At 52.1% G+C, this 22,266-nt stretch overlaps 7 protein-coding genes across 7 annotated transcripts; 3 read left to right on the top strand and 4 right to left on the bottom strand.

The window, feature by feature from the left end:
* Positions 1-1,655: 1,655 nt before the first annotated feature.
* Positions 1,656-2,971, bottom strand: CABS01_16586 (uncharacterized protein; the record flags this gene model as incomplete). Its single annotated transcript, XM_060549916.1, has 4 exons — positions 1,656-1,996; positions 2,270-2,454; positions 2,677-2,776; positions 2,848-2,971. 4 exons carry the CDS (start codon positions 2,969-2,971, stop codon positions 1,656-1,658), a joined length of 750 nt encoding a protein of 249 aa, XP_060404963.1.
* Positions 2,972-4,337: 1,366 nt separating this feature from the next.
* On the bottom strand, positions 4,338-5,439 carry CABS01_16585 (initiation-specific alpha-1,6-mannosyltransferase; the record flags this gene model as incomplete). The annotated part of the gene is made up of 2 exons (XM_060549915.1): positions 4,338-5,027; positions 5,269-5,439. 2 exons carry the CDS (start codon positions 5,437-5,439, stop codon positions 4,338-4,340), a joined length of 861 nt encoding a protein of 286 aa, XP_060404962.1.
* Positions 5,440-6,463: 1,024 nt separating this feature from the next.
* CABS01_16584 (uncharacterized protein) lies at positions 6,464-7,267 on the top strand (the record flags this gene model as incomplete). The annotated part of the gene is made up of 1 exon (XM_060549914.1): positions 6,464-7,267. One exon carries the CDS (start codon positions 6,464-6,466, stop codon positions 7,265-7,267), a length of 804 nt encoding a protein of 267 aa, XP_060404961.1.
* Positions 7,268-12,189: 4,922 nt separating this feature from the next.
* On the top strand, positions 12,190-12,594 carry CABS01_16583 (uncharacterized protein; the record flags this gene model as incomplete). Its single annotated transcript, XM_060549913.1, has 1 exon — positions 12,190-12,594. The coding sequence occupies one exon, from the start codon at positions 12,190-12,192 to the stop codon at positions 12,592-12,594; it is 405 nt and encodes a 134-aa protein (XP_060404960.1).
* Positions 12,595-15,783: 3,189 nt separating this feature from the next.
* Positions 15,784-17,454, top strand: CABS01_16582 (uncharacterized protein; the record flags this gene model as incomplete). Its single annotated transcript, XM_060549912.1, has 2 exons — positions 15,784-16,549; positions 16,712-17,454. 2 exons carry the CDS (start codon positions 15,784-15,786, stop codon positions 17,452-17,454), a joined length of 1,509 nt encoding a protein of 502 aa, XP_060404959.1.
* Positions 17,455-18,883: 1,429 nt separating this feature from the next.
* CABS01_16581 (cytochrome P450) lies at positions 18,884-19,982 on the bottom strand (the record flags this gene model as incomplete). The annotated part of the gene is made up of 3 exons (XM_060549911.1): positions 18,884-19,108; positions 19,280-19,756; positions 19,848-19,982. 3 exons carry the CDS (start codon positions 19,980-19,982, stop codon positions 18,884-18,886), a joined length of 837 nt encoding a protein of 278 aa, XP_060404958.1.
* A 33-nt stretch (positions 19,983-20,015) lies between these two features.
* On the bottom strand, positions 20,016-20,499 carry CABS01_16580 (cytochrome P450; the record flags this gene model as incomplete). The annotated part of the gene is made up of 2 exons (XM_060549910.1): positions 20,016-20,378; positions 20,431-20,499. The coding sequence occupies 2 exons, from the start codon at positions 20,497-20,499 to the stop codon at positions 20,016-20,018; spliced, it is 432 nt and encodes a 143-aa protein (XP_060404957.1).
* Positions 20,500-22,266: the final 1,767 nt, after the last annotated feature.

Here is a 22,266-nt window from a genome sequence, read left to right as displayed (position 1 = left end):
CATCGTATGGGATCTATCTACGGCTTAATTCTGCCCAAATCAGCCGTAATTCGTGCGATCCTATTTTGTTAGAGCTCGCACCGAAAACCCGCACATTAAAGTTAACTTACTGTCTGGTTTGGTACTTATTTCTTCTGTGCTTTTTCTAGCCGGCAGATAACTGTCGGTCTAAGGGCGTAGACCGACCTGGCCGTCAAACTTGACTTGTTTTCACTTCTCTAAAGCAAGTTGAGTGTACGTGAACTCTGTGCTCTGAATCAAACGCACCACTCCCACAGCCCGTTACTATGGTAGAGGGCCATTACAGACGGCACAGCAACTCGATCATCAGGCTCGAAGAACGGTCTACGACTCGTCGATCAACAGAAGCGGGATGAAGCCACTCACCGACTTGGAAGACAAAATTCAACTTTCCTAGGGGTTCACTACTTAACAAGCCACCGAATGTTGTACGTCGTCCATGGCTACTGGTAGCACGACGGGGACACTTGGACCGTCCGTCGACTAGAACGGTTCCTGTGAGGCCACATAGGGGCGGGCAAGGTTGTGAAATACCAAGCTGGTCAGTCAGGGATAAAATGGAAAGGCAAGAGATGAACTCATCCGCCGGCGACAAGCGGGCAGAACTGCGAGACTCTCCAATAATATCCCGGTGAATGTTCGACCGACTGCCTGCGGCAGCGGGGGAGGCCGCACGGAGTAGCGAGACACGGGTAAACCCCGATGTTGGAGGCTGAGCTTGCTCTGTCGTTAGAGATGCTGATGGATCTTCCGCTTTGATATTTTGATGGTGTATGTGTGGTCTGGACGTTACCGTGATGGCACCATCACAGGGCTCAGGACCCAGAAGGAAAGTGGAATTATGTACACGTCTTAAAGGACGCTTTTGCCATCCTCGGTTCGATGAGACCAGGATGGGGGTTAGCTCAGAAAAGATCGTCGCTCTCTTCTGAAAAGTTACGGCTCTAGGAGCACAATGAACCTTGTGAGCCTTACTATCTGAGGATCTTGGTGATCCGCTGAAGAGTAAGTTCGTTTGCAATATTCACACTGTTATCGAACTTGACGGACCATGAAGATTCCTTGGGCACGTGTCGAGATGGAGGCACAACTCGGCCGTTTCAGCGTATGTCACAAAACGAAATGCATAGTGATAGACATAGTGAAGCGTCACCATATGATAAGGGATACTGCGTGACGCAGAATATCACGCAGTTCGCCTCTGGCCAAGATCCTATCTGTCAACGAATTTCGCGTTAAGCCTGTATTCAACAAATGCGCACAAGCTACTTGTATCATTTGGGCGCGGCATAGGCGACCACCAGAACTGCTCCCTGGCTGGAGCGACACGTAGATTGCGCAGGCAGGGTATTGAAAAGGATATCTGACCTTGATAGTCGGAATGGCCCTTCTCGCTTCCAGGCATGTTGCTTGGTAGATCGACTCTTTCACGCGTCACTAGGCTAATTTCTGTTCGTCCGGGCAAAGGTGAGAGTTCACCTTTAAGACGCTGATATACAACACAATAGGCATTTACAGTGATACAGGACATCTGTGCCTGTTCTAGGGCGAGCCAACTGCGTAGGATTTGTCGATCACAACGATCGGCCATGATCAGAATCTTCGGATTATGTGGAAACTCCTTGAGAAAGGGCTCAAGCCCAAGATAAATGTGTCAAAGGCTTAACGATTGCTGCGGCTTCGTCCCAGGATGGAGTCTTGAAAAGCTGCTCCAGCGCCTGTGTTATCTTGAGTTTCGCCTCGGAGACGTGGACGCCGTCGCTGTTGCTATAGGTGGTGAAGAAGAAGCTCATGTCGCACTCGTATGCTTCCGCCAAGAGCCTGAGAAATGCACCAAGAAATTTTATGCAACGCCGGGCTTCAGCGTTCTGTCTGGAATTCTCGTCCATATATACCTGGTATCCTTTCTCCTGGAGCGGCCGGAAAGCGTTCTCCATGTTGGCTTCTCGGTCGAGGCGGATGATACCACTTCGATCTGTCTGGATCCGGGTATTCGGGCAAAGCCTCGTCTGGCGGGAAAAAGAGGGGAGCTTGACTGCCGCCATGGGTATCCCTCACGGGGCACGAAGCATGCCCGACTGGGACAGTGTGACCACACGAAGTACCGTACATGACTGTCCATCTACTGCCTCCGGGTGCGGACGTCTTGCAGAGTGTACAGCGACGGCCGTGGGTGAGAACTCTACGGCACAGACAGGAGCGGAGGCTTCCGTCCACGACCCTTGGTCTGGCTAGACGGCCCACGCACAAAGGTGGAAAACCATGTTGGCCGGGTTTTGTGACTCCCCTTGCACCAGCGAGTAGCCATCAATGATAGTCACCGCGTGGCACGGGCATCTTGCAGGGACCGAGAGTACAGCGGGCGTTCCCTGCCCGTCCCGCAGTTCATCTCGATCCTTTGGAATCTCGTCAGGGATCAAAAACTGGCCAGAGCTGGAGGAGTGTATATTACCCAAGAACGAACATCCCCATAGACCGTGGTACTGGGAAGGCCTATTCAGGCCCCGATGGGGGGCACGTCGCCTGAAGCATCAACAGCAAGAAGTAGATTACGGAGCACACACCTCCCCTGTCATCCGCAGTTGGGTGCACCTTGCAGGGCACCATGCGGACCCGCACGTACCGCGCTTCCTGGCAGAACGCTCGCGTACGTACCGAGCTCTGTCGTGGAAGTCCCTGAAGGGAGCGAGGCAGGGTGCGCGAGACTCTCGAGACGGGGGAAAGGTTACCTTGTTGATCTCGAGGTGGGTGGGGCCTAGCCGGCCGAGTGGTCATGCATGCACATTTGTGCTCCGGCGGATCGTAAGTTGGCTCTGTGGCTAACACAGCCAAGGCCGTCGTGCCGCGAAGCGCAGTCGACGGCCGTTCGAGGGTACGAGGCGCTTGCTTTTGAATGCGCAAAATGCTCGGCGTGGTGCTGGTATGAGGGGCCTATCCCGTCGGGCTCCATTGACGGCCACGGATGAGGCTGGCAGTGGCGATTGCTCAGCATCATACACTGTCTCTGTGTACAGTATACGTCCGCATCACTGGAGTTGACGGGACCCAGGCCGCCATCTCACATTCATACATCCAGTGGCCTGCACAAGTTACAAGCACTTTCAGGGCAGATCACAGTCTTTACAGACCGTCATTCCGAGGACGGGCGATAAAGATGACCTAGATGACGCTTCGAAGCTTGCGAGAGCGTCTGAGCAACTGATCAGTCTTCAGATCTGTGGTGATACGCGAGCGTCTATCGCTATCTCACATCTAGCTTCTATCTGCCAGTCTTCTCGTCTTGGGATTACTCTGTCAAGGCGATGTGTTGCTGACGAGATTGAAGGTTTTGGGAAACTCGGCACGCTCGGGACTGAAATCCGGTTCATGACCTTCAGATATTTTGACCACGAAGCGAGGACTGGTCTTCCGGCTGCGACTTATGTCAATTAATACTGAACCACATTGGTTTGGTTCGACGGTCTGTTCCTGAAGGTTTAAAGCCTTGACCCTCCCCTTGACCCCCCCCCCCCCCCCCAAAAAAAAAGAAAGAGGAAAGAGAAGATGGATGCAATGGGAGAAGTAGTATGAGAATAGATGAGGATTCCGAACAAAGCTTGAGCCAAACGCCTTTTTGCCTAGAAAACACCCGTTGACCCGTGCCGCCTCGGTAGGTCACGTTCACCATCTGCCCGACCACAAGGTCAGCATGCTTTTGCAGCCTCGAGTGTGACGCCTCCATGCCAAGAAAGTCATTTCCGTCCCAGACCATTGCGGAAATAAATGGGGTGCAAAGACTCACCTTCAATTCACCCAGATGGCTCGTCGTTCGGACATCAATGAATGACATAGCCTCCGACCAGGACAAAGGATACTGCGAGACCCATGCACACCGGCTACTTCATGTACTTCAGAAGCGAGGCTTTGTGAGCTATCAAACACACTTTTCTTGATGGAACGGACAGCTTGAAGTAATTTCAAATTTCTTAGGTCCCGATTCTGTGGGATCATCGCCTTAAAACGCTTCTGAAGCTTGTCGAGACTTTGCAGTACCAGAAGCATAGTTCAGCATTGACCCATATCACATGTTTACACTGTCCCAGGGCCCCAAGCCCATCGTCACAGCGAGTCACACTGGTGTGTACCGGCGAGCGCATTGCCACGAAGCCTCTGACGACGACAGAAATGTCATATTGTGTCACTGCAGAATGTAAAAAGACTTGGCCCCCTGATGAACTCGATCAAGCTTGTCTAAGCCTGTTTCTACTACGTACGTCATCTGCTCAGTCCCTCAATTAACGCCAGCCATCGATCACAGCGCATGACTTGAGGATCGGTCAGCCGGGAATCAAGCGGCTTGCAAGTGCATTGTCTGGAATCTGCCCATTATTGGCGCTCCCCGAATGGTTCTGACCCATGCCAAAGCCGTCGATGGGCAATATGAGCACATCCCCGCACAATGTCGGTCTTTCCAAGTATGAAAAACTCATGATGTCCGTCAAATCTGAGTTCATAGATTGCAAGTAGTCAAATATAACTTTTGTCCACACTGCAGAACCGGTGATGTACGAAATATCGAAGTTGCTAGGCCTGTCTTTTGCCTCGTCGACTCCGTCTTGGACCATAGGACGCCTCATGGACGTGACCACCTGGGATATCATGTTGTGGATAACCGGATGCCCAGGTGCAGCAGCGATTGTTGAATGCGCAAACTGCAACGGGTAAGCTTTGTCTTCTTGTGGCGCACGGTCTTGCTGGTCATATATGATGCCGACCACTAAGCGAACATGACTCCGCAGGTGGCCTGGAACCCATGTATCGATGGGCTTCAGGGCGATAGTGTCTAGATCGGTATAGATTCCGCCTCCAGCTGCCAGGAGGAGATATCGAAGCAGACTAGATCCCATACCAGCATTGCCCAGTTGCTCATACGTGTGATAAACATCGGAGGTATTACCGTAGTGTGAGTTCACAAAGCTATTGCTGCTTCTGTCGTCGACCAGAGCGCTGTGGGGTCTCAGCTCGTGCTGTACAGAGACAAAGCCGACTTACTACGTATGTCCTCCATTGAGGGCTAGCCACGTGCTGATGTGCTCGATCGTCGTCCATCTCACGGAGTCACTCATGCCGTTGGCTTTCGGTAAACTGATTTGCCAGATATGGGGGGGGTATGGAGTGCTCTGGCAGTGAAAGAGACCAAGAATATTGATGATGCTCGTTGGCGCATGAGATCGACGGTCTATAGAGCATTTGCTGCAAAAGACTGACCTCAAAGGATCGACGTAATACGCGATCGTCGAGGCTGTGCAGGAAGTAGGTGCTGATGGAGATGAGTAAAGCCATTGCAATGATAACGGGAGCTCGTCGGCTAGATGCCGGACGAGAGAAGCGGCATCCGGCGTTTATCACGGACGCCTGGACCTTCCTTGTGGAGTCCATCGGATCTAGCGTCGTGTGCGACTAAAATATGGATGACAACGTATTTGGATCGGTGCGTGTAGTAGTGTACTGTGGGTAGTCTGAGCGCGGACTAGATACCGTACCGAACACTCAATATGTGTCAATGCTGTTGTGTTCCGAAATGTTAGACCTGGAAGTCTGCGTGCCTTTTGAGATGTCACTGTGTTGGTGCTGAGCACGACAACATGCACGGGTGGAAAGAACCTTTGACGACTTGACGAGGAGTCCGCAGCTGCCCTGATGGATTGAATTGTAATGGTCTTGTGGTCGTTTTGCACTCTTTGAAAACAACATATCTTGGTACGTTAGATACTTTCTGGGTCCGTCCGAACAGCGCCGAAATCAGCTGCTCTCGGCTTGACCAGAGCGATTGTACAATCGCTCAGAATGACTGCACAAGCGATTCGCTTCCGGTCAACAAACTAATCTGTTAAGCAGTTTTGTGTTCAGTCTCCATCCAATAAATGTAGACAAGCGGTAGATCTATATCCAGCGCCCAGCTTACAAAACGTAGCTACTGGGGTTTTACATAGCATGGACGATCACCAGAACTGGTCCCTGGCTAGAGCGAGATGTGGATCGCGCAGGCAGGTAAAATGGAGAGGAAGCCGTGGTCTTGATCGTGCTGCTGGGGACGGTTCTAGGATCTGACTCCTTCATGCGTCACCAAGTCATATTCTACTCGTCCGGGCAAGCTTGGTTCCACGCGATTGGGACAATGATCACGCAGAAGAAAATATCGGGGTTTTGAGCCGGAGACGCATTTAATTGTGCGTCTTTAGTGATATTCGATACTCGTGCCTAGATCTGCACGAAGCTAGCGCATAGGATTATTTGATCAGTACGATTGGCCATCAGAATTCTCGCATTCAAGAATTCTTCCATGACTGGATCAAAGGATGTCTGCCATGATTGGATTAAGTCAAGCCCAAGATAATTGCAATAAGCATTCACCACTTCAAGCCACGCACTAGCATTGAGCCACGGAGACCAGAGTTACGCCATGTCAGCAATCCCTGGTGAACTTACGCCCTCCCAGAGACTCTCCAGCTCCATCTACTTGCCGCCGGAGATCCTTGCCATGGTAATGGCATACTGCGATGATAAGACTCTCCGATTACTAGCGCTGTGCAGCAAGCTATTTCGGCTTATCTGTGCGCCACTGCTTTACCAGCGAGACTTACAATCGCCCGTTCCTCGTTGTGTTGCCTGGGCGATTTCCGAGTGCGAAGACGACTCCGTTTCACTATGTGTACTTCAAAGAGCTCAGCAGCTGGGGGCGGATTTTCAAAGGAGACTGCCGTACGACTGCTTCCTCGGTCATTGCGGTACCGATGTCATTGAATCCCAACGGAACTGCTTATTCCGAGGTACAGAGCTGCTGTCAGCCTTTCAGCTTGCTCTTCTGTTAGGCCGCGACAAGCTTGTTGCTTTTCTCTTGCAGAACGGATTTTGCAGCCAGGAAGTAACCATCGACAACAAAGTTTGGTCTTTGCTTCCGTTCAAAGCGACTTATGCCTCTCTTTGGGAACTAGACACCTCCATTGCCCCGCTCTCTGCATCGGGCGGGCCTTCTCAACCAGCCTTCGAGCCATTCATTCAGTGGGACGATTTCGAGCCGACCTTTGCGAGGCTTGAAACACTTTCTTTCGCGCCCTGGTTTCCAATGTCGCAAGACGAAATTCTACAGTATGTGTACGAGTGTGGAGTCAGAAGCTTCACTATGGGTCCGGAATTCGAATTCAAACGAGAGAGAATGTTTGTTGTTGAAGCGAAATCTTTCAGACCCAGATGTAACGTGTGGTAAGAAGTCTGCTATCGGAAATCTGCAAATGTCCTCGGATCGGATCAGGAACCACGAAGAAAGTACGACTGTTGCAAGGAATGACGCGAGAGTCTTGTTGCAAACCTTGATAATTTATTCTTCTCATTCAAAACCTCAAACGTAAACACTGCTGAATGTGATTCTGCTATCAAGCAAGAGCTATCATGAAACATCGAGGATGCTTGACCGCGAAGACAAGTGAGATGCCATCGCGGTCCTGTCATACACAAACCATAGGACGGGTATTGTCGTGAGTTATGGCACGCAGCAACAGGCATACGGAGTATAGTAAAGTGGCTTAATCTATGAAAGTGGAAATGGACACAAAAAAGGTCTACATACGAGTTGTAAGTGACATACAAGTGCTATACCGTAGCACGTGGCGGGCAATTCGTGGGTTGCGGTTCTGATCCCTGTCACGTAATAGGTATTGATAGAGTTTGGGGATAAGCTTATTAGAGGTCTCTTAATGCATTCAATACTTAAGTTGACATGGCCATCCAAGATATCACCGGAAGATGTCATGCTGAGAAGAAAGCGTACAAAGCCCACCAGGTCACTCAATAACCTACAGAATTTGCCTTAGGGCCTCGTTCTCGGCGTCAAAGCGGCTCGGCCGGCGAGGGCCACCTCCGGATGGATCTGCACTCGATTGAGAGCTGGATCAGGCTTCAGACGAGGACTTTACCTCGATTGGGGTGGCAGGGAACAGAAGAAAGGTAGTAGAATAGCAGCATTCTCAAAAACACCACAAATCTGTACTGTACCAATCGGAGCCTTCTTGTTGGGGTGATTGGTGCTCAAGAAGATCATCTGGTCAAGCCTGATGAGGATGTGGATGTCGATGGACGTGAGCATTTGTTCTTTCTGGCTTGAGGAGCGCTGCTGCGTTGCCGTCCCCTAAAGGCCCCACAACAGTCCCGGCAGGCCTGTCGGCACATGTGCTAACAAAGAGGCTGTACTACAAGAATGCAAGAATGACCGCCGGCCGTAGTAGCCAGAAATGGAGTTGACACCTTGGAGAAACGGGCAAAGGACACGGTGCAGAAGTCTGGCACTAGCGCCGCTTCAATTGGGCGAATTCGCCCATGTGTTTCTGGCTGTCGGGACTTCTCGAGTGGCGGTACTGACCAGTGTGGGTCATTCTCAGCACGTTACGTCTGTGCAGAAGTTTGTATTGGGCAAACCTTTGAATTCCCTGCCGTTATGCTTCCTCTCTTAGGTCTGCGGTCGACACAACCCGTGCATCTCGAAGACAGTACAGCCGCCATCGAGATCAGTTTCTAGCTTTTGACCTTCAATTTAGGCTTCGAATAAGCAATTGTATCGTCAACCACGAGCGCCTCGCTATTGGATATGCAAGTCATTTGCAAGCCGCCACAGCCCGATCAACACCTGACTGCCAGCGCGCGTTGATGACCACTTACTCCGCGCACTGCCACGTCTCTGCACTGGTCCATTGCTAAAAAAGGCTGCACCACGAAGAGGTTGTGAAGTCCGAAGTTCGCCGCCCACATCGATCGAGGGACAGCATTCCGGCGAAGCCATTGGAAAATCGTCAACGGAACAAGTGCGTAAACCATTGCCCGGCATCGTCGGATTATCACTTACTGCATCGCTATGTGGCACTGTCAAGACAGTGTCAGCGGCATCATAACGATGGGGGTGGAAGCCCATCTAGAATGGGCGGCGAGTTGAGGCAACGAGTCGTAGGACGACCGAGGTGCTGGGTCTGGACTGATGAACGGCCAGGGAACATAGAACGTCCGAGGGACCCGTGCTTTACTTGGGTGCGGCCAGGTCCGGCGGGAGCATCCAGCAAGCGGCGAAACTGTTTTTAGCGCTCATGGACATGACGGACAATTAAGATGTCTGGTTTGCAACCCAGGTTGGCCCACGTATGTCACATCAAAGCAGGCGGGCTCATGCATTTTCCCATCAACAGATCCCCCGAAAGATGAGCATTAACCCGATTTCGACTGAGATGGCATCAGTTCGCGCAGTGATACTGTAGTGGAAAGGCGAACGGGAAAATGGCTTCACAGTCTCGCCCAGCATCAGCAGGTTTTGGATTGTACGCTACGTGTGTACACAATATACTGTATGTACTGTATGGTCGCTGAAGCGGAGGCAAGCATACATACAATCGGCGCAAGAGAGATACGACAGAAAATCAACGACGTTCTGGGTGCGGATGCGAAGCCTTCCCAAGACCCATCCGCTTCGACGCCTGCGGGCGGTGGCCTTTAGACGGTTTCCATCACCCTTCCAGCTGATGGCGGAGGCCTACCGCGACCGACCCCTCGACAAGCTGGAGACTATCGAAGGGTATTCGATCACTCCATGGGAAGCCCGTATTGACACAGTAGTCGACGACGACGCGGTCAAGGCCACCGAAGCAATCCAGTCCGGGTGGGCAGTAAGGATAGCGACGGAAAGTTCGGCAAGAAACGGAGTTGTGGGCTACGGAACGGCTACAATGCTGCCTGTATCATTCAAAGAGGGTTGCAGAGTTATCAAGGCCTCGCGCACAGTCGGCCTGAGAACGGAGCTGAACCCGTATGTAGCAGAGCTGGCGGCGCTGGCAGAAGCGGTCATGTCTCTACCCCAGAAACTCGAGTACCGGGCTATCCACGTATTCACCAGCAGCAAAGCGGCTGTGTTAGTGATGCGCAACCCCCGGCAGCAGTCAGGCCAACGAGAGGTCCGACAACTATACTCCAGCATGCAAGCTCTGCAGAGACGAGGCAATAAGTTCACGCTCTTCTGGCTCCCATCAGCTGTAGAGTCAGACCTGGCGCAAGCGGCCAAAGCAGCAGTAAAGGACAGCACGAGACCGAACAAGACACCGGAGAAACGACCGACCGGAGCCTACTCGACGGCACTTAGAATCGCTTTACAGAGCGTGCGACAGAAGTACGGAGCTTTACCCAACAACGTAGGAGCATGTTCGAAGAAGATCGATGTCGCGTTACCAGGAAAGCATACGCACGAGCTATATGATGGACTGTCCTGGAAAGAAGCCAGCATCCTGGCGCAACTGCGCACCGGCATGGCAAGACTGAACTGGTACCTGCACCAGATCGGAGCAACTTCCTTGGCGCAATGCGCCTGCGGGCATGCGGCAGAATCGGTAGAGCATTTTCTCTTCCGTTGCACACAGTGGACGGCACAACGAACCCAGATGCTTCAACAGACGGAGTTGCAGAGAGAAAACCTATCGTACTTTCTCGGAGGAAAGAGCGCGTCCGACCCTGATGATTGGTCGCCATGCAAAGACGTTGTCAAAGAGACGATCAAGTTTGCCACGAGTACGCAGAGGCTGGATGCACAGATCAACCAGCAGCGAGATCACACACCACCTACATCAACACACTAACCGACGACAACCCCCACGCACCCTCGTGCCATCGATAGCAGGGCTGGCTTCGGCCGCCGACGATAGGACGCCGAACACTTTGAGAGACAACCTCAAGGTGGCCTGTTACTAACACCACGAGCAACCGCAGCATTGGCAAAGAGTCTTGAAGGTAATGCATATGGGGATAGACAGTGGGCTTATGGGCTTCTAGGAGGCAAGGATATGAACGAAGGTGGAGATCATGTAGATAATCATCTGAGCCCTGAATAGCTTAGCCGGGGCGGTATGAACTATGTATGTATGTATGTATGTCAAATCAGATGTCAAATCAGAAGTCAAATCAAATCAAATCAAATCATAAGCGACGCCGACTCTTTTTTTGTTTTTAGCTGCGCACCGTACAGTGTAAGCTGGCATCTGAAATGAAAATTGGCATATCCAACAATCTCACAGAGATGGATGATGTCCCGTTCCCAATGGCAATCTTTGCCATGTGCGATCATGGGTGTGTTTATGGCGGCTGACGCTCGAAACACCAGGCATCTATTATGCGGGCTCACTTCACCCTACCCGTTCTGCACGTAGCAGCCGCAGCATTCTTATCTTCCCCTTCGTACGCAAAACCATTGGTGACGTTATTCATACCCAATAGCAGCGGCGGAAGGGCAAGGGGATGGGTCACCTTGAGTGAGATGTTGCTGTACATAAATCAAACGATTGCAAGCGCCATTCCCAGGCTCTTGATTCTTGATGGAAGGGAGTAGCTGGTGTCAAGTATGGTAGTTTGGCGAAATGGGGTTCATTGATTAAATGGCTCTGTCTCCGCATTTAATTGTACTGTCATTTATCACTTGAGGGACTACGACTTTGAATAGAACCCGAATGGCTTAATTCCCGCTTTCTAACGGCCTAAGCCAGTAACGAAATTAGTATCCGGTCCTGCATCTCCGTCAAAACGGGCTAGTATAAGCGCCCTGGTAAGCGTAGCAGGGGCGCAATAAACTTTGTGTGTTTGTGTCAGGCTAGGCTTTCAATGTCATCCAGCCAAGGTCCTATCCGAGCCTGCTAATGATTTTCCCCGTTGTTTGGGTTGCAGTACCCTGACGCATGAAAAAAAATTAAAAATTGAAAAACAAAAAACCAAAACCAAAAAAAACAAACGTCGTTGATTGTATCGTATTCAAAGCTTATACCAAGCTACCCACAGCCTAGCCCTGGCCCAGTCAAACCCATTCCAACCCTCTGACGGCGAGATTTCAAACCCAAAAGACTGAGATAAAGTGATGGTCGCTGAGAGGCGGCGAGTGCAAGGAGCTAAACTCGTTGGTGCTGAAAAGAATCAAAGGGTTTCCGCTAACGAAGTATTTGATATTGCAATCTAACTATGACGGACTGAGGAAATTATACAAATTACGTCGCCCAATTGAATTGTCTACAGTGCATGCATTTTCTCGCTTCGGCCTTTCTTATAAAACCAGGGCTCGGAGAGGTTCATGACGCAGTCGGAATTCCCATAATCTCAAACATCTTCTTTACCTTCGCCATGCATTTCAGTATTCTCAATTCGCTCACCGCCGCCGCTCTCCTTGGCTTTGCCGCCGAGCAAGTGACGGCTGGCCAAGTATACCACGTGCAACTTCATGCTGGTAGGGCGCAAACTTCGTACTGGTTCTCCGGTCCAGACGATCAAAAGTGCCTATTGATGCGAATTCCGGTGTCTCCGCCTGCTCGACAAAGTATTGGCAAGCAAATTGTCGACGCGCATTCGATGTGTTGCTTCGTATATGCCGATGGCATAAGAACTTGCTTTTGGCATGGAATTGCATCCAATCAAATCACTGCGGCCAACTGCGCCAACGAATTGAGCGGTGCCGAACGCTCTGTCACAATCACCTATGACCACTCTCTTCCTGCTCAAGGATGGGGCAATTCGATGGCTTGCAAGTAGTGTACGTGTTCATTCTCAAACGTGCTCATCAAGAAGATGGCATCCATAATACTTTGATATGTTGATTGTCGCTAATTGCTTTACAAGACATCAGATCTTTACGCGACGGCCGGGCTTAAGACACACAAGGGTAGTCTTTGTTGTATTCAACGCCATGACGACCTGGACCGAGACATTGCTAGCTCGTTCATACTGTGGACCTCCCGAAGGATATGTGATGTGGAGCACTACAGGCCGATAGTATCCATCACATAACATGTTATCGCTTTCATAGCCTTGTCATCTAAATTCCAAGAATTCTCCTAGCGTCCTGCTTCTCCTCGCGTTTACTACGTCCCTCATTGAGGAGCAACCTTCAAGCAGTACTCTTGTAGACTGCCGGCGTGGTGTATTGGCGTACACCTGGCAAGGCCTCTGGAGACCAGAGGTCGCTGGTTCGATTTCAGCCGCCGACAACTGCTTTAACTACCCGTGGGACCGGCAGGGCAGAGTCCAATGCGAGGCCCAGGACCCTTTCCGGGCTCTCGCCAGGGTTTTCTCACATCCACACCCTCTGACCAAGAAAAAGTGGACGTGCGGCGCGTACACGTCGTCATCTTAGTACTGGGGCAGGAATGGTCATGTGCGAATTAATCGTGTACGAGGGTTCCCGCTTCGGCGGCATTACCCTCTCTGGACATATTCTTCGGCGAATCGCTGTTAAAATAGTTGGCACTGTCTAGGGCAAGCCAGCGGCACCCTAAGATAGCTTGACCGCGTAGTGGCCTTTGAGCTTGATTTGGAGGACGATTTGAACTGTATCTAGCAATAGTTATAGGGCTACGGCTCTCCACGCCATATATCCTTCGGGAGGTCTGCGGTAAGGGCTCCGGCCCTTCTGCCACGGCGTTAAAAACAACAACAACAACAACAACAACAATAATATGATGAGAAGGTGCCCGACTGTTCGGAGGATGCTTCTTCAGAGCTTCAACCCACCGTCCCTGCCAGCACGGTCAGCACACCCGCCCCGGATGAATTCGATAACCTTGAGGCTCAGTTTCAACTTGCCATGAGGCGTCTATGGCTGTTCACGATGAGGGAATTTCACTCGATTCGTACCGACCCTAGCCTCTTACCATAATTTGCGAATATGGCCATTGAACTGGGCTTTGACAATGATGAAATTCGTTCTCTCAAAGCGCTTTCTCCTCATCGGGAGATAGCAAAGCAGGCAATGGCATTGGTCCGGTCTTCGCAGGATCAGGATTACGATTTCGTTGCAGACGAGACCATCATTAATTAAATTGCCCAAGCATTCTCCGAACACCGACATGTGCCAAAAAGACAAACCTACAGCGCTTTTACAACCAATGTTACCACAGCGAAGATGCATGTGCGCCCATGGCTTGATTCTGAAGCGTATTCGATGGACCGCCCGAATCTCGTTGAGATCCTCGACCATTATCCACCCGTAAAGAAGAAGGAAGTCACGAGTTTGTTTCTTCTTCGATCGATCTACAAAGCCATTTTCCACGACGATGTAACCTATCAAGCAGCAGTTAGACAGAGAGGGGTCATGAAGCAGAGCAGACCCAAGCCACAGTGAGAATAACCAACCTGTCCGGAACCACCGGACAAAAGAGTCACGGGATCATGTGACCACACGGCAGGCAGATTCAACGGTCACACTTGATTCCACGAACACAAGAACGCGGCGGGTTAGACTGCAGATCACTCAAGCGGGAATCAATTGTGATGAGCGCTATGTAGACATAAATCTTGACGACGAAAATGGGCCGAATCGAAACGAAAGTATCACCCAACAATTAATGGTACAGTACTGGGTACTACCTTTCTCCCCGAGAGGCTCCCCGCTGTTGGCGGAAGAATGCTACGGAGAGATTGTGCGAAAAGGCCACAACTGCCTTCACCTGACAGATGACAAACGGGGAAAAATTCTGGTTTAGAGATCTTGATGCATAGATTGACATAACCGTGTTTTATACCATGAATAATCCAGCGTTCGAGCTTGTACGTGAAGGTTCCAGGAAATTTCTTAGGCCACTCACTTCTCAGTGCTCAAGTCGCCGCTCTTGAGTATATTGACGGAGGCTGCCTTATCTTGCAGATACTCTTGTTAACGTGCTATTCGATCGCGCGGTATATCTACGCCTTGAGGCTACGGGAATTCACTACTTTATGATGGCGACGCTGCCAGGTTCTCCATTGTTCTCAGCGTTGTGACGTAGGCCCTGGGCCTGGGATGGTTCTTGACCATGGGGGTTATGTATGTTCCCTGTAAGTCCTCTTTTGACAGGAAAATCGGCTACGATAGCAGCAGAGCTGTTTAAGTCAGGCGACTGAGCTCGTTATGGGAACGCAGTGCTCCGCGATCGAACATGGCATGAGGACTTGGGTTGGGTCGGCAGACAGGAGCGAACATAGAAGTGCCGGCCTGGGGACTGCTTCGTTTGTGTCGTTTGACAATGGGACGTAGTCGAATGGGAGTCGGGCCAGGATTGCTCTACAAGGGATAGATGCCACTCGTTTATATAGATCTACTGCAGTCCCAGCAGATCACTCTGAGCAAATACAACCAGACTCATCCCCATACATCATGCTACTGCTGACTATACTGAAGATCTGTCAAAAGTGCACGGCGGACAATTACATGTTCGTGCGGTCGGTCGTGTCATCCCCCAAGGAAAGCAATAGCGCGCCAGAAACGAATCACCACCAGGGGAACCGGTTATCAGTTTTCTGTGCTTACCAAAGAATCCTTGGATAAAAGCACATGCAGCTTGAGACACCGGCCCGACAAACGGTTTTCTTCTCATAATCATCCCCCAAGCCAGCATCCGTCTGCTCATCCAACACACCGCAAGCTGACAGACGAGGATTTTGCGAAAGTAGCCGGTCTATCAAATGCTGGCGTCGCGCCGAGGGATATCCGGACATACATACGACAAACCACAAGCTCTGTAGCAACCCAACAGGATCTCTACAATCATATTGCAGCCATCAAACGAGATAATCGTGGAGGGCAGACTTCGATCCACGCACTTGCCAATCAACTTGACGAGGAAGGCAAACTTCCCTCTCGCCTAATTTTTCTTGGCATCTGCTGTTAGTGCGTGCGTGAGCCTGTCACCAAAGTATTAACAGCCGAAAACTCTTCACCTCTCCTTGCCGGAGCCCGCATCCGCGATGGCTTCACAGCCGCCGCCGGGCACCGGACTGATGTCGGCCGACACGGCCGACCCCGAACTAGGCTCCGGAACACCTCCGGAGCCGAACCCCACCTCAAGAGCTAAGCGACGCCGCGACACCGAGGCTCAGCCAACTCGGCCTAGCCTAACGGGAAGCCAGCTTGACGCCACCAACGACGCCCCTTCCTCGGCCGAGAGGCCCGCAACCTCTACAGCATCTGCTCCGACTGGGTCCGCCACAGAGTCCGTCTTGACAGCCCTTGCAGAAGAAGCCAGACAGTACGAGGCACGAAAAGACGTCTTTCTGACCATTGCACAGTCCGTTGACAGCGTTGTCGCCAGCTTCGACGGTTCTAGAAAACAGATCGCGAAAGAAGCCAGTGGCTATGTCATCCAAGCCCTCAAGAGACTGATCAATCATGAGACAACCCCAGCAGCGGCTCGGAGTTGGGCGGCTGTCGCCGCACCGATGGCGGGCAACACCACTGCGGCTACCTGGAGCGGCCAGAGCTCTGCCCGCCCAAAAGCCCCACTTCCCGCCCAGGATCAGCCGCAGGCGCAGCCGGAGGAGGATCTCCGCATCTTTGCCCGTGTCCCGGAAGAAGGCTTAGCCGTCGCTCGGAAAATCGCACCGTTCGCCGTACGACAGACCGTGTGTAAGGCTTTCGGCCTGGGGCTAGCGGACCTTCCTCACGTCTACCATATCAGCACAGGTTACTCTCTGAAGCCGCTAAACAAGCAAATACAGGAAAGACTACTTACAAGTAAGGCCAAGCTGGCGGAATGCCTCGGCGCCCACCAAGTCGAGACGCCTATCTAGTGGCACACGTACGTTGTGCCGCGATGCCCAACAAAACTACACAGCATTGGCGGGGACGTCCTGGACCCAGCCGCGCTCGTTGAAGATGAGGTCTTCGCATAGACAGGACAGAAGCCTGTCCTTGCTCGACCGTCCCGCCTTGGGCCCAACCTAGTCACGAACGAGATATCTTGGCTCATATCATTCACATCGGAGGTCACGCCCTTCAGGCTCTTCAACCAAAGCGGCAGATCTCTGCCCGTCAAGAAACGTAAGACGTTCATCCGACACGACCCCGGCTGCCAGGGTTACCACTCCAACCGGTTCTGCGGACGACGACCGATCTGCAGCAACTGCGGAAGACCTTCCGACTCACACGAGACGGGACCTTGCATGGCCAGGCCTCAGTGTGCCAACTGCTGCGGCCCCTTCCAAGCCAGCCACACAGACTGCCCAGCGAGGCCCTCGGTCGTAAACGGCGTCGTCTCCCTTCCCGGTCGAAAGGAGCGGGCTCGTATCCGGAAGGCCGGCCAGAAAGTATTCGACACTCTGTACAAGGCTACTCGATCCGACAGCAGCCATGAGGCGGCAGGCGTCCCTACCTCTACCAGCCAGAACCAGCAGCCCGGCGCCAAGCGCGCGCGCACGAGAACGCCCTCCGCAAGCTCGATCGTTTGCCTCGGCGACGGAAGCACTGACAGCAGCAGCATGGATGAAGACGAGGCGGATGAAGCCGAAGACTCTCCCGACAACACCTACATCGACCGTCCCGTGCTACCCATGCCAAGCAGGAGCCAACGAGCGGCACAGAAGCCAAACTACAACGTTGCGAATGCCTACACCCACCTCGAACTCGACTCGGAGACGTAGGCCGAGAGCGGCGGCCCCACGGATGCTACGCGTTGCGCAGGGCAACGTCGGAAAGATTGCCCCGGCGCACACGGCTTTCCTGCAGCTCTGCTGGGAGGCTCAGATGGATGTGGTCCTCGTCCAGGAACCCTGGACGGGCTGGAAGGACGGTAACGTGCAACTCAACACACATCCGGGTTTTGACTCCTTCGTCCCGGTCGACTTCTGGGACAGCGAAGGTACTAGACCAAGAGTATTGACCTATACACGTAAAGGAATAGGGATGAAGGTGGAGCAGCAGAGGCCCGTCCACACGAGAGACGTACTGTGGCTGGCGGTCGATAAAACGACAACCATCGTCAACGTCTACAGACAACCCAGCGACCCCCACAGCTACACGACAGAGATACTGCTGGAACTCAAACCTCCGGAACGAACCTTGATCGCGGGCGACTTCAACGCGCACCACTACTCCTGGGAGCCCGGGGCGAGGAACGGGAATCGGGGAGATGACATCGCAGGCTGGGCAGATGGTCACAACCTATCTCTTATCAGCGAAGTAGGGGTGGCAACCCAGGTCTGCGGACATGTCCTCGACCTGGCTTTCTCCAACGTCCCTTTTGCACACGCGCAGGTCAGCCCACACTTACACCCGGGGGCTGACCACGAGGCCATCGTGACCGTCATGCCACTACCCAGACGCCTACAACCACAGGGCGAGGACCGCCCGCAGGCACGGCCACCGTCAGTGCCGGACTCGGCGCTGCCCCGGCTGAGAGACCTGATGAAAGAGGCAGTAGCTGCGATACCCAATCTGAGGGGCCGACCTACTCCGGCAGACCTCGACGGGCAGACAAGTCACATCGTCGAGCTCTTATCCCGAGCCATTGAGGCGGTCGGCAAGAAACGAGGAAGAGACGGGGAAAGCGCGGCTTGGTGGACGGAGGAATGCGCATAGGCCCACAGAGCGTACCGCGCTGCCCGCAACCAACAAGCCTGGGAGACAGAGCAGGACGCACATCTTTCTCTAAAGGAAGAGCGGAAGGCATTCCTGAGCATTGTGAGGAAGGCTAAGCGGGCGTACTGGTCCAAAAAGATCGATAGAGTCGCTTCAGACCGGGACCTCTATCAGATCATGGGTTGGCGGAAGGCGAGCCCACTGACCAGAGCACCCCCACTGGTTGTAGGCAACCAGACGATCGAGGATACCAACGAAAAGGCTCAAGTGCTTCGGGAAGCCCTGCTCGACAGATTTAGTACAGAAGACGACGCACCAGGTAATCCGTTTAACGTACCTATCGTCCCAAAGCGAGCGATTGCGTAGCAAAACAGTATTAGCAGAGAGGAAATAAGGGCAGCCACCCTAACAAAGACAACCACCCCCGGTATAGACGGCATTACAACACGCATCCTTCAGGCCTGCTAGGATGTCATCTCAGAGCCGGTCAGGCTACTGTTCCAGTCCTGTATACGGGTGGGCTACTTCCCTCTGCCTTTCCGCAGAGCTGAGGTGGTTATGATCCAGAAGGCAGGGAGAGACGCCTCCAAGCCCGGGTCCTGGCGGCCGATCGCGCTCCTGTCGTGCTTGGGCAAGGGACTCGAGCGACTGATAGCCAGAAGGATGGCTTCTCTGGCGATTGTCGAGCGCATCGTCAGTCCACAACAGATCGGGGCGCTACAGGGCAGGTCAGCCGTCGATCTGACAACTGGCCTCACCCATGACATCGAGATGGCCCTTTTAAAGGGGCTCACGGCGACGCTTCTGACTATGGACGTAAAGGGAGCCTTTGACTCCGTTCTTCGAAACCGGCTCGTCGTTAGACTACGTCAGCAGGGATGGCCATACGGCTTGATTAGACTCATCTTCAGCTTCTGCTGCAACCAGAGGAAGTTTCTCAAGAAAAGCATCGTTGAATAGGTCAACATCGTTAACAACAGCGACTTCCGCTTCTAGTCGAGCTTGAAGCTCTGGCCTTTTCAAGACGGCCCAGACAAGGTACGTCAGAGTACTCGCCGTCGTATCTGCGCCAGCAAAGATCAGATTAGACGCCTCGATTTGGATATAGTTTTCGGTGAGTTCGGCTTTGTCTCCAGAATCGCACTCGGCTAAAGCAGTAGCGAAGAGATTTGGCTTATTGTCGCGATGTCTTTTCAAGTTTTCGACAGCTCGGCCGCCATACTCATGAATTGAGTTTCCTGCATTAAGCATTCGTCGAAGCGACTTGAGTGGAATGTAGTGAGAGACCGCATATAGCCACGGAAGCTCGTACTTCAGGAAACTCCCTATCCCGACCGATTGGAAGGTGTTGATGTACTCAATTTTCTGTCAACGGTTGTTGTCAGTTGGCTGTGAATTGCAGAATGCAACACCTGATGATGAAGCGACGTGATAGATACACTGGCAGTATACGCACCTTGCCAGATTCTAGTAGCTCGAAGGATTCGCCAAATGCTAGTTGGCCAATCACATCCGAAGTCATAAGCATCAACCAATGGAGTATATCGCAGGATCCGAGGGTGGCCTCGCCCTTGATCCTCTCAATCGCCATTGCAACCTTCTCCCTCACAACTTCCTCGCAATTCTATCGAAGACTGGTGGCGGAAAAGGCGCGAGAGAAAAGCCTTCGCATCACGCCGTGCTTCACTGGGTCGACTGTAGCAAAGACGCCAATTCCGACGCCTGAATCTCCAACGAATTTTTCATACCATGGCGATTTTAGGAAGCCAGAACCGATACGATGGATCGCAACAAAGCCGTCGGGATCTGAGATTGCGACCTGATACGGCGAGATTCGTACAACGGTGCCGTACTTTTCATGGAGAGAGTGGACGTAATACATCCGTCGGCCGATCGTGGTTTGCCACTTGAGCATGTAATGGGTGATGCGGGTGTACCATGGACCTGTAATATGCTTGAGAGGGTTGCTCAGCCACAAAGAATACAGCTAGATCGTTGTTCAAAGCGTTTCTGACATTGGACTAGATGATCCAACCTACCCGCAACAAGCCTAGCACGCATGTGGTCACAAGTGCCCAGGACACTGCGACTGGATCGGTGAAGAGCATGGTTTAAAAGCTCCAGGGAAAAGCTCTGGAGGCGATGTTGTTGTAAATTTGTATCCGGTTGATAAAGTGATGAGGGAGCTCAAGACTTCTTTCAAAGCTGCGGGCGATCATTTATGTAGATGAGATGGCGGGCGTTCAACGATGCGGGGAAAATTTATGGCTGTTGGCCGATCGTCGAAGGCGATTCAGGGAGATGTGGTTGATGGGTGAACCAACGACCAACAAATTCTGGGTTCGGATAATTTGCCCAACGGGGAAGGTCAAAGATCTTCTGTATCCAGTTTACTTATTAATAGGTCAATGATGAATGGCTGGTAATGTTCCATTGTAACTACATATGTTTGGCATCGCAGACCTACTGGCAATGCCGACTACCTAGGGTAGAAAATCGCTTCGCCAACCAACCATCACGGTCAGCTTTATTGAAGAAGAATCGGTCTAATAAGGACAATAAGGACGTTCTGAAAAGTCCGGAGACAGAAAATTTATCACATTATTAGGTGACTTCGTAGTTGGTACAAACCAGGCCTGCTGAGATGTTACTCTCTATTTGTCCGTAGGGGAAAAGTCTTTACCGCATCATCTAGGCCTGCGTGCTCAAATATCCCATACGTTGCATCTCGCCACATATCTAGTCATAGCTTCGGACGCGCAAAGAGACTTTGTACCCAGCTCGGGAAAGACATTCAAGTGAGTGACTACATTATCATATAAGTTGTCGCTGGCCCGTCCCACGACTCGAGGAACTGTTTGTAGCGGTGATCTTGCCGTCTAGGGACAAGTGCGAAAACGACTACGAAGCTCGACATTCTGTCGGAGGGCGTCTGGCTCCGGAGCTAGACTTTGGCAACCAGGTTCACAGCACACTGAGATTCACTTTCGATGGCTCGCTGAACCAACGACATCAGACCATTTCTCTGTTGGTCTAGATCAGCGACAATGTTTTCAGAGACCGCAAATGAAATGCCGGAAGAAAGACTCGGCCGCTGCAGAATTGGCAGATGTACTGCCCATCATAACGATAGCTCAAGACTGAACCGAGAATCGTGGGCAAGGACAGCATGGTGGTCAAGGAACTTCTGTACGTCGCCCTTGTCAACCCCGGTTCCTAAGTGTCAGACTGCCCCAGGACATTCGTTACGGTAATTGTTTCGCCTCAAGCGACCTGACTCATGCTTAACCAGAAATATGAATAAGGCTAGCAAGGGTAACCTTATACAAGGGGGTCATACACTCATTATATAGATATGGGGTTTCTTCCCATACCCATTCGTTCGATATACTCATCAATATACACACAATGACCCCTGCCTGTCTAACTGCTGCTCGATACTAAGAACCCCGATCGACAGGCTCCCACCATAGCGACCAGCCCGTGCCGTTCTCGATCCCTACAACAGCCCACCTCACGAAATCTTCTGGACTGTAATTAGCCAAATTGAGCGAGTTCAACGGCCCAACTCATCGTCGGCCTCGACTACGTTCGGTCTGGCTACAGAGAACCAGCGGGGTAGAGTAGGCGGGTGGAGGGTGTCGCGTCCGGGCTTGTGTGTTCATGGCATTCCATTAATCCGCCTTGCCCTGCCAGCGTCACACGTAAGTAGAACAAAAAAGATATAGCCCACTGCCATTCTGCCATACGGATCGTGCAGGCGCAAGCAACATTTGTAAGAGACGCAATACCAGGTGTTTTACTCAACGCACTCTTGTGGCAGCCTTTGTGCGCTTCTAAGTATGCTCTCCAACCCCCGGTAGCGTCTAGCGTCG

Source organism: Colletotrichum abscissum (assembly GCF_030869225.1).
Source record: "Colletotrichum abscissum strain IMI 504890 chromosome Unknown Scaffold_113.1, whole genome shotgun sequence".
NCBI lineage: Eukaryota > Fungi > Ascomycota > Sordariomycetes > Glomerellales > Glomerellaceae > Colletotrichum > Colletotrichum abscissum.
The sequence above is the reverse complement of the archived record's forward strand: the minus strand, read 5'-3'. Positions and strand labels throughout refer to the sequence as shown.